Source organism: Scatophagus argus, chromosome 12 (genome assembly GCF_020382885.2).
Source record: "Scatophagus argus isolate fScaArg1 chromosome 12, fScaArg1.pri, whole genome shotgun sequence".
Lineage (NCBI taxonomy): Eukaryota > Metazoa > Chordata > Actinopteri > Scatophagidae > Scatophagus > Scatophagus argus.
The window spans coordinates 24,207,930-24,222,642 of record NC_058504.1 but is presented as its reverse complement, the minus strand read 5'-3'; the positions used below and the strand labels follow the sequence as shown (position 1 = coordinate 24,222,642).

The 14,713-nt window shown below is 42.4% G+C and overlaps 1 protein-coding gene across 4 annotated transcripts in view; it reads right to left on the bottom strand.

Moving 5' to 3' along the window:
- Nucleotides 1-14,713, bottom strand: part of LOC124067770 (storkhead-box protein 2-like) — an 83,899-nt gene that overhangs the window by 9,696 nt on the left and 59,490 nt on the right. For 3 of the 4 annotated variants that reach the window (XM_046405366.1, XM_046405368.1, XM_046405367.1), the window contains one exon: nt 1,955-4,349. In XM_046405366.1, the coding sequence (XP_046261322.1) occupies nt 1,955-4,349 (2,395 nt within the window). Of the gene's footprint in view, nt 1-1,954; nt 4,350-10,456; nt 10,787-14,713 lie in introns of those variants that run through there. The other variant, XM_046405369.1, reaches the window with a different exon arrangement.

Below are 14,713 nucleotides of genomic sequence, written 5' to 3'. Positions count from 1 at the left end.
CTTAGCCACAGAAGCCACACAAGAGGGATGAAAGAGCCGCATGTGGCTCCAGAGCCGTGGGTTGCCAACCCCTGATTTATACAGTTAAGTCCATATATATATATTGGTATAAGTTTTTTGGCATTTGGCCTCTGTACACCACCACATTAATTTTGAAATGAAACACTTAAGATGTAGGCAAAGTGCAGACTTTCAACTTTACTTCAAGAGGTTTGAAAAAAGTGTGGCAATAACCATTTAGGAATTACAGCCATTTTTATACATCCAACCCCGATTTGGCTCATAAATGATGGGACAAATGGCTGACAAGCAGTTTCATGGCCATGTATGGCCTGTTCCCTTATTAGTCCATGACAAATTAAGTAGATAAAGGTCTGAAGTTTGCATTTGGTACATTTACATTTGGCTGTTCACTGGAACACTCAACATGAGATCATCATTAGGCTGGAACACCCCCCCCCCCCCCCCCCAAAAAAAAACAACAAAAAAACAAACAAAAAAAAAACCCCAAAAAAACAAAACAAAACTTGGGAGTGGCCAAAACAATAGCTTGGAACATTCTTAAAAAGAAGGAATTAACTGGCAAGCTCAGTGAGGTAGGTGTGTTTCCCTACTGAACTCTGCCCTCCTGCTGAACCTTCATGCCCCCTCTACCATATCACCACACATGTCCCCTCCCTCTTCATTGTTGATACTCCATGTCCCCCTACCACACCAGTACACATGCCTCCTCTTCATCTTTCCCGATGACCAGGAAGTCTGAAGTGTTTCTGGCTATACTCTCTACTCAGATTTTGCCAGATGGATAATGACCCAAAACACAAGGATTTCTCAAGGCAAAGAAATGGGACCCACCAAGTCAGATCTCAACAGAGTAGAATATGTTTTTCTCTTACTGAAGACAAGACTGAGGGCAGAAAGAATGACAAACAGCTGCAGTAAAGGTGTGGCAAAGCATTTCAAAAGAGACATTTGGTCACATCCATGGGTTCCAGACTTCAGGATTTTCATCGAAGTATTAAAAACAATCCTTATATTTGTAATTATCATTTGTAAGGCACCAAAATGGGGTTGGGTGTATAAAAATTTCTGTAATTCCAAAATGGTTAATGCCACACTTTTGTTAAACCTAGTCATCATCACAAAGCCTTCAGCATTTCATTAATTGTGCACTCAAAGTTTTGTTTGAAAAAAACTCACTGTGCAAGATCAGGAGATAACAGGATGTCTCCAGCCAGTTCAGTCAGGATTGCTCAACTGCTCTGGTTGTGACTGCCAAGTACTCCGTTCTCGATCAATAATTCACAGATTCCAAAAATTTTTGTTCCAATCAGTCATTTACTCGGGACAACAAGGTCCCACTTATCCTTTCAGCTGTGAACATTTTTTATTCATCACACAATAGCCTATTTATTTGGCATATTTTCCACTGGACATTTTGGCCGTTTCATGTATTCATCTGCTGGACAAATGCATGACACTGACCGGTAGCTGAGATGTGCCGGCTAACGTACACTTTGCTGCTTAAAATCCAGCCTTAGCAAATTCCCCTTAAGGTACGTCCCTATGTTACTAAAATTATCCAACATTATAACATTTGGGATAATTTCTCAGAGTATAGCCGAAATTTCATCTGCGCCAACATTTTAACCTGCCTGTTGTCCTGGTGGCGAGGACATAGTTGCATGTGGAAGTGGGAAACGTTAGCTTGGCTTTCAGATAAGTGAAAGAGGAATGAATGAAAGGAAAATCCAAGCTTACAAAGACATAAATTTCTCCTCCTCCTTTGCTAACAACTCCATGATGCAATCTGCTGCATCTGATAAATGGAAAATCCATCCATCCATCCATTCAGCTCTAAATGTGCCTATACAACAGGAATATGGTATAATAGTGTGAGTGTGTGTGCAGATGTATGTATTATGTATTAAATATGTTACAAACATGTTCTCACCGTGGTGAGTTGAATCCACTATCAACAGTGATGGAGCTGGAGTCCATACTGTCAAGTCTGGCGGAGTGGGCTGACTGCTGGTTCTGACCTGGCTCTGGAATGTTCTCTTTAGCCCCAGGGAAGGTGAGGGTTCTTTCAAACCTCCTCTGTAGATCTCGCTCCTTCTCTCTCTCCAACAGCCATTGCATGGTCCCTGCTCCACCACCTACCACGCCCACAACTCCTCTTCCAGCCTTTTCATCCTCTGCTCGGCTTTTAGTCCCCCCCTCCTCAAGTTCATCATCGTCAGAGACATTGTAGTAGTCAAAGGAGGCTTCTGCAGCACTGGTAATAGGTTCAATACCCTGTGATGGAGCGGGTGGTGTGGCCAACAGAGGTTTTGGAACATCAAAGGCTTCCTGGGAATCCAGTGCATCACAAGATGAAGACAGAGTAGAGGAAGTGAGGGCTGGGGGTTTTCTTAGGGAGCTGTAGCCAGATAAAGGAAGGCTAGGAGGAGGTTTAAACAGTGTGTCTTTACTAAAGATCTCCTTACGATTTTCTTGAGCAAAGGAGGCACTGTGTGGAGGTCGTCCATTTGGAAGGGGGAAGTCTGGGATAGAGAGAGGTATTGGTGGCAGGCTGCCACACTTAGGCCCCACCTTTGACAAGTCCTCATTTTCTAGGGGATGGGGTGTCTGTCTGTCTGTTTGCCTGTCAGTGCTACCTAGTTTTAATCCATCATGGCTACTTTTGCCCTGTGTTCCCAGTGGGTTTGCTGCAGTGAGGACAGCCTCAGAGGAACCTGCACATTGGAAGTAATCATCAGCAGGGACAGAGGTGGGTAGTGGTTTGGGTGAGTATGCTGGCAGGCCATCCTTGCTCTTACTCATTTCTAAGCTCCTGCAACCGTCCAACCCCAGAGAATCCACAGAAAGCTTAGCTGAGGGTGGAGTGGTGTGAGAGTAGTGAGATGAGGTCTGATTGGCTCGCAGGGTGCCATCATCAGTATAGTAACGGCTGCGGTCATCATAATAATCAGGCGGTCCAATCAGCCCAGCTCCAAGTGGTCCTTTGGAATTGTCCATGGATCTGGAACGTTCCTTGGCCTTGTCGCTGCGTTCATTCCTGGACTTCCTCTCCTGGGTGTGGGAGTGAGAGCGGTGGACTTTGGAGTGGTGTGCTGATGGGGCATGGCTTGGTTCAGGGAAAGGCATTTCTGTGCGTCGCTTGGCAAGCTCTCCAGACACATCCCACTCTGGTGTGATAGGCAGGTGGGAGGAGTCAAGAATGTTAGGGTTGCTGTGTGCCAGGTGAAGCCGAGCCCGTTGCCGCTCCATGGCCAGAGCATGTTCCCGTGGTGACCGAGCCAGTGAGGATGAATAGGCTCTGTAGTCCCTGTCGACCAGCTCCAGGTGGAAGCCATCACTTGGCTCACCACGGGATGTCCGTGTCTTGCTGTGTGAGCGGCTGAGTTTAGTCTGAGACTGCTTCCTGTGTCTACCCCCACTTCTCCTACTTCTGGAACTTTGATTGGCTGAAGATGCTTTGCTCCTCTGGGCACGCTCTTCTTCAAGGCGCTTCATGACTGCAGTGTGTCGGGCGAGGTTTTCCACAGTGAGGTCAGGGTTGATTCTGCGGATGATCTCCATCTCTACATGCCGCGGCAGCTGGCTGGGTGCTTCCTCATCACGGAGTGGCCACTCCTCGGGAGGGAACTGTGCAGAGAAGGTGGCCAGCTGTTTGGTTTTGTCCTTTTTAAAGCTCAGACGAAACAGCTTCAAACCAAATTTCCGACTTCCTGTACCAATTCCTCCAGCTGCTTGTTTGTCTATCTCTCCAGTTCCTCCTCCTAACCCACCTCCCCCCCCTCGGTGCTTAGTGAGTGTGTCCGTCTTGAAGGGGAACCCAAGAGTACTGCGACTTTTTTCTGTGTTGCCTCCTGCTTGCTGAGGAGGTGTTTGTGGGGAGTGTGGGGAGGAGTACGCTTCTCGTTGGTCTTTGGGGGATCGGCGCTGCAGGGTGGTATGATGGCTAGGTGGGTCTTCTCCACGGTAACTGTTGTAAAAAGAATCCCCACCTCCTCCACCACCCCCACTATGGTTTTGGCTAGATTTTGGGTGTGATCGATCTCGCACGACTCCAGAGGTGGATGGGGTGACTGTGCCAGAGAGAGGAGAGGTGCACTGTGTCTCCTGATGCTGTTGTTGATTCTGATGTTGCTGCTGTTGATGTCGGTCAGTGGATCGCTCATCTAAGTGGTACCACTTAGAGCTGGTTCGGATTAGGCTCGGAGTGATAAAGTAAGTCTGAGGAGTTACAATAAAATATCCATCGGATGTTGGGTAGATCTTCCTCTCATGGACCAACATGCTTAATGTATGATGTAGAACCTCCTCCGTTGGTGTGGGAACACCTAGGCATAATCAAACACAAAAAACAGTTAGAGCTACATAATGCAGATCCACTTGAGATTCTCTTTCCATGTCACCTAAACAAAATTTCCTTTATACTTTTTTCTTTCTTTTCTTAACACTATTAATAGACAATAATAAGATATTCAGACACAGCTCTTTGATTTTAGGTGTGGTATGGGGGCTGTTATTCACAGGCTGGGCTAGGACTCTTACTTCCAGTGAAGGGAAATCTTAATGCTTCAGCATACCAAGACATTTTGGACAATGCTATGCTTCCGACTTTGTGGCAGTGGTTTGGTGAAGGCCCTTTTCTATTCCAGTATGACTGTACCCCACTGCAAAAGCAACATGGCTGGATGACTTTGGTGTGGAAGAACTTGACTGGCCTGTACAGAGTCATGACTTCAACCCCATTGAACACCTTTGAGAAGAACTGGAACGCAGACTGAAAGCTAGACCTTTTTGTTCAATGGCAGTGTCTGACCTCACAAGTGATCTACTAAAATGGCCAAAAATCTAAAATCTAGTAAAAACTCCCACAAAACTGATCTTGGGGAAAGCCTTCCCAGAAGAGTGAAAGTTGTTAAATACGGTCTTTGTATTTAGAATGTGATGTATGAAGGAATGACAGTGCTTATAAAAAGTATTCACTCCCTTTGATGTTTTTCCCATTTCTTGCTTTTATAAATGGAATCAGGGCAACACGGTGGTGCACTGGTTAGCCAAGTTTGAACCCTGGTCTGGCTTCCTCCCACAGTTCCAAAAACATGCACATTAGGTTATGTGGATGTTACGAGGTTCATCCAGCCTTTTTAGTTTGTAGCAGATAAACAAATCACAAATTTAACACAAAAAAATGTGGTAACAGCTGAACATTGCGGCTTTCTGAAATCTTTTTTTTGCATATAAAGCAAAGAAAAAATTGTGGAACCACTCAAGGCTGATGAAAAAAGTCAATATCATTATCAACAAGAACAGTAAATAAAATTTATTAGTACTTTGTTGCACCTCCTCTGGCCTTTATGATGGCCTGAATTCTTTGAGGCACAGACTTGACTAAAGAAAAACAATATCCTCCATCAATTTGGTTCCAGTTTTCTGAATTGCAGTTGACAGCTCACTTTTGCGAGGTGAAGTGTTGTCATGGACCTTTTGTTTTTATTAATTTCCACCACAAATTCTCAACTGGACTGAGATTGCTGGGACTCTTTGTTGGCCATGTCATAGAATCGATCCTGAAGAAAAGCTCTGACACTTCTGGCTCTGTTACAAGAGCCAGGAGTGTTTTGTTTTTCATTTGTTTGGTTGTGCCTTCTTGCAGTGACCAGGACAGGTCCCGTGTGATGGTCACACCGAGATATTTAAAACTGTCCACCCTCTCCACCCTGCTTCTTGTTGCAGTCCACAATCAGCTCCTTAGTCTTGCTGACGTTCAGCAGGAGGTTATTCTCCTGGCCTTAGCTCTCCAGGTGGGTGACCTCCTTCCTGTAGGCCTCTTCCTTATTGTGGGAGATTAAGCCCACAAAGGCTGTATTGTCAGCAAACTTTACGATGATGTTGCTGTCTAATGTGGACACACAGTTGTATGTACAGGGAATACAGCAGAGGACTCACTGCGCAGCCTTGAGGGGATCCAGTGTTGAGGGTGAGGGGGGATGAGCTATGGGTGCCGACACGTACCACCTGTTGTCTGCCGGTTAGAAAGCTGTGGACCCACCTACAGTTGACCCATCTACCGAGTTCAGTCCAAGATCACACAGCTTAGTGACCAGCCTGGAGAGGACTAATTTTCCTTTTATAATCTTCCCATTTTGTTCATACTTGCTCCAGATTTTTGACACAGCTGACTGAAAACAACCAACATCTTTTGCTACATTCCACATTGGATTTCCCTCTTAAAGCAGTATCATAATCCCTTCCTTTGTTTCCATCAATAGTTCTCTTAATGGAGCCATGATTCCTTTCAACCAGCCAACAGCTTGTTAAGGTGTGTAAGCACTCCATTTTAACCACAGACTGTTTTGCATAATTATTTGTGCAGGTGTTTGTAATAGAAATGCTAATTTGTAGGTGATACCATAATTTTTCCCTCAGCCTTGAGTGATATAATAATTTTTCCTTTGATGGATATGAAAAAAGGATCCCAATATACAGAAGAATTGCATTTGATTTGTCTGAGGTCTGTTCCACAAAGTCACAATGTTCAGCTGTTTAACAAATTTTGTTTTGTGTTATATCTATGATTTGTTTATTTACTACAAAATAAAGAAAAGTCGGATGAACATCCTCCAAGTGTAATGATTCCATTTGCCTGGGGGTTGTTATTTGGCTTTTCTGAGAAAGATTTTCCAAAAAACTCTTTCATGTCAAAGTGAAAACAGATTTCTACAAAACAATGTCAAATAATTAAAAATATATAAGGTAAAATAAGAGATTGAATAAATATTCACTTCCTTTCACGGTGACTGAATTAATTCAGTAGAGGTCCAGTTAAGTGGTGCTAGTAGTCTCTCAATTGGTGAAATAGAGATCACATGAGTGCAGTGAATGTGTCTTTAGTGAATGTATAAGGACAACGGTGTCTGGAAGGTCCAGTCACTATTAAATCAGTATTCCTTGCTATTTACAACATGAAGACATAAGAACACTCCAAGCAACTCTAAACAACTCTGAGTAAACTCAGGGAATGGATACAAAAAAAAATTCCAAGACACTGAACATCCCCAGGAGTTCAGTTAAATCCATCATAAACAAATGTAAAAATGTGTAAATCTACCCAGAGCAGGATGTCCTCACAAACTCAGTGACTTTGCAAAAAGCAGCGGAGATGGGAGAGACTCTGCATACAACAACTGTTGTCTGAGCTCTTCACCAGTTAAAGCTTTATGGGAGAAAGCCACTGTTGAAGAAAGCTCACATTAAATCTTGACTAAAGTTTGCGCAAAGGCATGTGAGAGACTCTAACGTCAACTGGATGAAGATTTCTTGGTCTGATGAGACCAAAATTGAGTTTTTTGGTCATCAGACTAGACACTATATTTGTTGGACACCAAACACTGCACATCACCACAAAAACACCCCCACAGCATGATGCTGCCACTATCATGCTTCATTGAGGGGATGATCATGGCTGCGCACATGTTTGCAGCAGCTTACAGCTCTCCATTTTAGTGCATTTTTCTTTTTCTGTCGTTTTTCTTCCTTTTGTGCACTATCGGTACTGCGAACATCCAGTACAGCCGGCAGATGCTTTTGAACATCGGGAACCTACACCAGATATCTGTTTCGAGTGACTTTCATCACACACATAACATCCCAGATGACATAGCGAGACCGCTGGGCTCTCCGTGGATTGTTGTCGGATACCCGATGCTAGTGTGCAGCTAGCTGGTCACACTGTGCTCTGCTTGGACAGGAATGAGGACTCCGGTAAGAGCAGAGGAGGAGGGCTCTGTATTTGCATGCATGACAACTGGTGTAACAATGGGACAATAATAGACAAACACTGTTGCCTGGACGTCGAGTACATGTCTGTAAGATGCCAGCCTTTTCTTTCTGCCGAAAGAGCTAATTGTTGTGATCGTTATGGCTGTGTATATTCCACCTGACGTCAACGTAAACACAGCGCGCTCTCTCTCTCTCTTAACGAACACCATAAACGAACAGCAGCAGGTCTACCCCAATGGGGTTCACATAATTGCAGGTGACTTTAATAAGGCCAACTTGAAGACTGTACACCCAAAGTTCTATCAACATGTCAAGTGTTCCACAAGGGGGGAAAACACTCTGGATCATGTGTACACCAACATCAAGCACGCGAACAGAGTCATACCCCTCCCCCACCTCAGCCAGTCAGACCATTTTTCCCTCCTGCTTTCCCCAGCCTACATCCTCCTCAAATGCAGTGCCAGGCCCACCACAAAAACTGTTACAACCTGGCCTGACAATGCACTCTTCAAACTTCAGGACTGTTTCACATAGACAGACTGGGACTTATTTGAACACCAGGAGCTGGAGACATTCACAGGTAAGGTACTGGACTATATTAAGTTCAGTATTGGGAATGTGACTGTGGACAAATACATCCGAGTTTTCCCAAACCGGAAACCCTGGATGACCAGCCAGGTCCACACACTCCTCAGGGCCCGCGACGCTGCCTTCAGGTCAGACGACAGAGCTCTGTACAGAGTTGCTCGGGCTGACTTGAAAAGAGGAATAAAAAGAGCCAAGGCGGACCACAGAATGTGCATAGAGTCCCACCTGTCCAGCAACAACACCCGGGAGGTGTGGCGGGGCATACAAGACATTACAAACTTCAGAGGCTGGGATGTGTCAACAACAGACCTGAGCGCGCCACTGACAGAGGAGCTAAACTGCTTCTTTGCCCGCTTGGATTCATCTCAGCAGCACTCATCTGCTCCAGCCCTGCCCCCACCCGGCTCCTGCACCACTCCACTCATTGTACAGGAGCACGATGTCAGAAGGGTGCATAGACTTCCTGAACACAGCTGAACGGTTCAGATTTCAGTTTAGTTCACGACGTCCGGGACCAGGAGACAAGTGGGTTTTGTGATGCTTTGACAAACATGTTAAATAAACAAAAAAATAAACTCGCTTATAAATCATGATGTTTTAAGTGTCGTATGGTATGCTATTTAACTGGTCTACTCAGTAAATTGGGCTCAATGAGTGATCCGTTCACTGAACGTATATCTCACAGTACATTCAGTGAAGGATTCACACTGAACATGCACCGTTCCCTCGCAAAATATTGCAATGAGATTAGATTATTATTGCTGTGGGATTTTTGCCCCACCGACAGGTGTGGCCCTTAAGAAAAAAACACATTTGCTTTTAGACTTTAGGCAAATTACATAATTTTGAGGTAAACTGAAATAGCTGACAAAGCCTGATGAGAAGGGAGTTACATGAATTTGCAAGAAACTAGCAGTTTAGAAAGTTGACACTGTCTGCTTTCTTCTAGAAATTTTTGCTCCCAGTTACAATACACAGTAGTCAGTGGGTTCCAGTTCCTTGGAACTCCTATCGCTTTGAGGTTCACCAGTTCAAATAGGTAAGTCCATTTGATTTCTTAGCTAAACTAGTCAAGTCAAGTCAACTTTATTTGTATAGCCCATTTTTACAAGCAGTTTGTCTCAAAGGGCTTAACATAACATCAGCAACATCCCCTGCCCTTCGACCCTCACATCGACTAAGGAAAAACTCCCAGAAAAACCTTTAACAGGAAAAAATGGAAGAAACCTCAGGGTGAGCAACAGAGGAGGGATCCCTCACCCAGGACGGGCAGACGTGCAATGGATGTTGTACAGATGTTACTGTGATTTGACCTATAATGATGTATAAAGAGTGAAGCCTGAGAGTGTCAAAAATCAATATGGAAGAAAGATAAGTATGGGAAAGAGTAATAATATGCCTGTACCTTGCATATCCGGCACGATTTAGCATGCGGAAATAGTGACGTAATGACTCACATCATTTGATTTTTTAAAGTAAGGAGAAAATCAAAGATAACAACTAATATTGTTCTCTTTTCTGTTTTCTTACTCTTTATCTTCCATTTTTCTCCTTCCACTAACCTCTCTTCATTTTTCTCTCTTCTTATTATCTTTGGCTCTCTCTCCTTCTGTCAGCCTGAAGATATTACTAAGAGTTACATCATAGCAGTCTTTCAGCCTAGCCAGCATGATGCAACAACATGCAGACAGACCACACGCACGGACGCACGCACACACCATCCCTTTTCCTTTCCATCTTGATGATAAGAAGGTCAGGCAGAGGGAACTGCTGTTCTGGGTTCAGGACAGGCTAATCCTGACATCAGCACATTAATTTCCACATTGTAATGCATATCCAGATGTACAGTCAAGGAACGACATAAGCTGGTCACTCTCTGCTGTAAGTGCTACCTGCTTGAAGGTTTGTCTTTATCTGATGATGCAATGCAGTCTTTCATCTAATATCTCACTGTGTCACTCACCCAGTATTTGTCCTACCTGTCGCATAGATGAAGAATAGCTGCTAACACATTTAATTTCTGACAAATTCTTCACGATAAGTGAAGTGAGTTGAGTCTCACAACACACACTTGTTTGAGGAGAAGGAGGTTCATCACGTTTGGCGGCAGTTGGCAAGATGTCACCGTAACTTGTAAGCAAGCCAGAGGCACTCTGTCCCCCATCCAGAGATGGTCCATCTTGGGCATGGCTTGGCACAGCTTTTGTCAATGGAAACAAGGAATTTAATGTCCAGTAGCAAATAATGAACAAAAGCATCTGTATTTGTCAAGCATATTTCCAATGAGTGACAACTCGTGAAGGAGACTTGTTCATAAACAGGAACAAGTGCTAAGTAATAATAGATTCTTAGTAGCAGCGTATTTATGTCCTGCGAGTGAAATCACATCTCACTCAGACAGACAGACTTAGACAGATTCTCGGTGCTACTCCTAACAATACTGGCTGTCAATCCAATATCTATACTATTATCAGTACTGTTATCAGTTCTTTTTAATATTTCTGAATAATAAGAAGAAACAAATTAAAAACATAATTACCATTGCGTTATTTTCTAATATGTACTCTATATAAATTTACATCCACTAGCTGCCATTGTGAAGGGGTTTTGACCTTTTCTTTGGCTTTGACCAGCAGGAGCGAAGGTAGAAGCTGGTTTGTTTATCATAGCTATGAGTCTTTAAATGGATGAGTTCATGAATTCAATTTGACGGTTTGGTCTCAAAGTGTCACAGATTTTCTATAAATATCCATTCATCCATTTTCTATACCGCTTATCCGTCAAGGTTGCGGGGGAGCTGGAGCCTATCCCAGCTGACTACGGGCGAGAGGCAGGGTACACCCTGGACTGGTCAATCACAGGGCCAACACACAAAGACAGACAACCACACACTCTCACACTCATACCTAGGGACAATTTAGAGTAGCCAATTAACCTAATGTGCATGTTTTTGCTATTGTGGGAGGAAGCCGGAGTACCCGGAGAAAACCCACGCAGGCACAGGGAGAACATGCAAACTCCACATAGAAGGGCCCAGACCGGAATTCGAACCTGGAACCCTCTTGCTATGAGGCGACAGTGCTAACCACTACACCACCGTGCCGCCCCTTCTATAAATATAATAAATTAAATATTATTATTATTATCATTATTATTCATCAACTACCCAGCATTATATAATAATTAAAAGCCCCACCTTGAACAGATATAAAGTGAAAGTAAGTACATTGTGCTGATAAAACCTCTCAGTTGCGTTTGAGAGGCTAGGGATGCTCAAAACCTCATAAAACTTGTCACACTTGTCCCAAGTGGCAAATAGTATTATTTGATTTAGAACTTTATTGTCATACCAGCTCACATTCACATGTTTATGGTACGAAATTAGGACTCAGGTCTCGGGAGCAGTAAGTAGACTATAAGAATATAAAAATATAAATATATATATATGTATATAAAAAAAGTTAAATAAAATAGAAATATAAGCTAAATAAAAAATAGAATGTAAAAAGAATATAAAACTAGACATTTAAATAAGCTAAACAATTAAATAAAGAAGCCGGTTTTAGCATATAGTAGCATAAATATGCATGTGCAAGTGTGTGCAAGTATGTAATGGGACTAATAAAGGATTATCTTATCTTATCTCTTATCTTAGACACATATGTAACTCCCTGATACTTTTTGGATTTTTGGACCATTTCCAGGTGTCACATTTTAACAAACTCGTCCTAGGGGATCAAACTGATCGATCTGAGATTCGATGAGCTTGTAAAAAAGACCTTGTACCAAAGCTTTCGGCAACACTTGAAAGGTGTGGAGGTGGCAGCACAGCATAGTTTTATGTTTTGTCATGAATGAGGAAATTGCCCCAAAATATCTTATTTAATGTGCATCAGACTTCACATGGTGGAAAAAAGTCTGAGATACTAACATCACAAAAGTGAATACTGTAAAAAACAAATATCCAGTTGTTTCCATAGCACCACCTGCTGGCAACAGGAAACTACTATATATATATTTTTTTTTACCAAGCACACTGTTTTACACTAAATGACCAGATACACATCAAAGGCAACCAGGAAACCCTGAAGAGTTCAATGATTAATTTTCATGGCGTAGCATTGCCATGGCAGCATGGCACATTTCAAGCCTTTGTCTAGTCTAGTCAATTGTAGATTTATCTGATTGAATTCAGACTAGGTGAGCTTGTACAATAGTCCTTGATGATGAAAAGTTATTAAAGGTTTCTGCAAAATGTGAAAGGTGTGGCCATGGTGCCACTGCAAAGTTGATGTGTCACCATAAAACAGGAAGCTGTATTCGAGAGGGAAGAAATGCTCGCATACATTTGTCCCAAGAGGTGAACAATATTTGATGTTGAATTCTGTACTGATTGTGTCAAATTGACTCCATGACGCCCTCTACAAAATTTCAATTCAATTGTACGTTTTACCTAGATGGCGCCATGGCAAACTTTGATGTTTCACCATAAAACAAGAAATTGCTCCAATTCAAGGATGTGTTATCCAAACTGCATCAAACTTCACATGCTGGATAAGACTTTCAACCTGAATCCATGTAGGTGTGAATATTCAGTTATACTCATAGCACCTCCTGCTGGGAACAGCAAATTAGATGTTTTGTTTTACATTTCTGTGTGTACTGTTACCCTCAGGTTGACAAGGAACACCTCAAATGCAGTTAGAAAAGCATTAAGAGCTTAAGTCCTTGTCGTGGATGCACAAGTGCACATGAAATAAATCTCATGAATAACATTTTGAAATAAATAAATGTACTTATTTATAAATAATTATTTATAAATAAACATTTACAAATAAATGTATTTATTTATTGGGTTTGTTTCATAGCCGTATTTATTTACTTGATCTTGAATAAAACAGTTCTCCATAGACATCTATGTTATACCTGCAACTAAGAGGAAATTTAACATTATATGTAAAACAGAAATCAAAAAAAGAACCATGTATATAAGTAATATTTCTGAAGATAATATATGGAGAACACAACAATATGTTATAATGTATCTGGAAAGAATACTGTTAGAACAATTTTAGTAGCAAATAAGGAGCACGTTTTTGTCTGTAAGACATAAACCATTCACATGATTTTTGCTCTCTCCTGGTATTGTCGTTTTTTTCCCCAGAATGTTAATTTGGTTATTGTCAAAGTTCTGAGCTATGATATTCCCAGATCGTATTCAGTGCTATATTTTATATGACAGGAAATATTGTGTCCAGAGATTTTCTCACAGAGATATTTGTTAGCAGCTGGTAAAAATGCCATCATTAAGATATGAAAATTGATAAAAGATATAAAAAAAATTGATAAAGATAGTGAGTCAAATATATGTTATGGAGCTGCTGACTCATAAGATCAGAATTCAAGAGGAACAATGTCAACAGAGATGTGAGAAATTGACCTTTTTTACATGTCAGTGAGAGGCTGAGGACTGAAATCTTGATACACTATATTGCCAAGAGCATTCACTCACCCATCTAAATAATTGATTTCAGGTGTTCCAATCACTTCTATGGCCACAGGTGTATATCAATCAATCAATCAGACTGCTTCTACAAACATTTGTGAAAGAAAGGGCTGCTTTCAGGAGCTCAGTGAATTTCAGTGTGGTACTGTGATAGGATGCCACATGTCGTGAAATTTCCTCGCTACTAAATATTCCACAGTCAACTGTCAGTATTATAACAAAGTGGAAGCAATTGGGAACAACAGCAACTGAGCCATGAAGTGGTAGGCCACATAAAATGACAGAGTGAGGTCAGCAGATGCTGAGGCGCATAGTTCGCAGAGATCGCCAACTTTCTGCAGAGTCAATAGCTACAGACCTCCAACCTTCATGTGGCCTTCAGATTAGCTCAAGAACAGTGCGTAGAGAACTTCATGGAAGCTGCATCCAAGCCATACATCACCAAGTGGAATACAAAGCGTCAGATGCAGTGGTGTACCACTGGACTCTAGAGCAGTGGAGATGCGTTCTCCGGAGTGACGAATCACACTTCTCCATCTGGAAATCTGAAGGACGAGTCTGGGTTTGGCGATTACCAGGAAAACAGTACTTGTCTGACCGCATTGTGCCAAGTGTGAAGTTTGATGGAGGGGGGATTATGGTGTGGGATTGTTTTTCAGGAGCTGGGCTTGGCCCCTTAGTTCCAATGAAATGAACTCTCAATGCTTCAGCATAACAAGAGATTTTGGACAAATCTATGCTCCCAGCTTTGAGGGAACAGTTTGGGGATGGCCCCTTCCTGTTCCAACATGAATGCACACCAGTGCACAAAGCAAGGTCCAT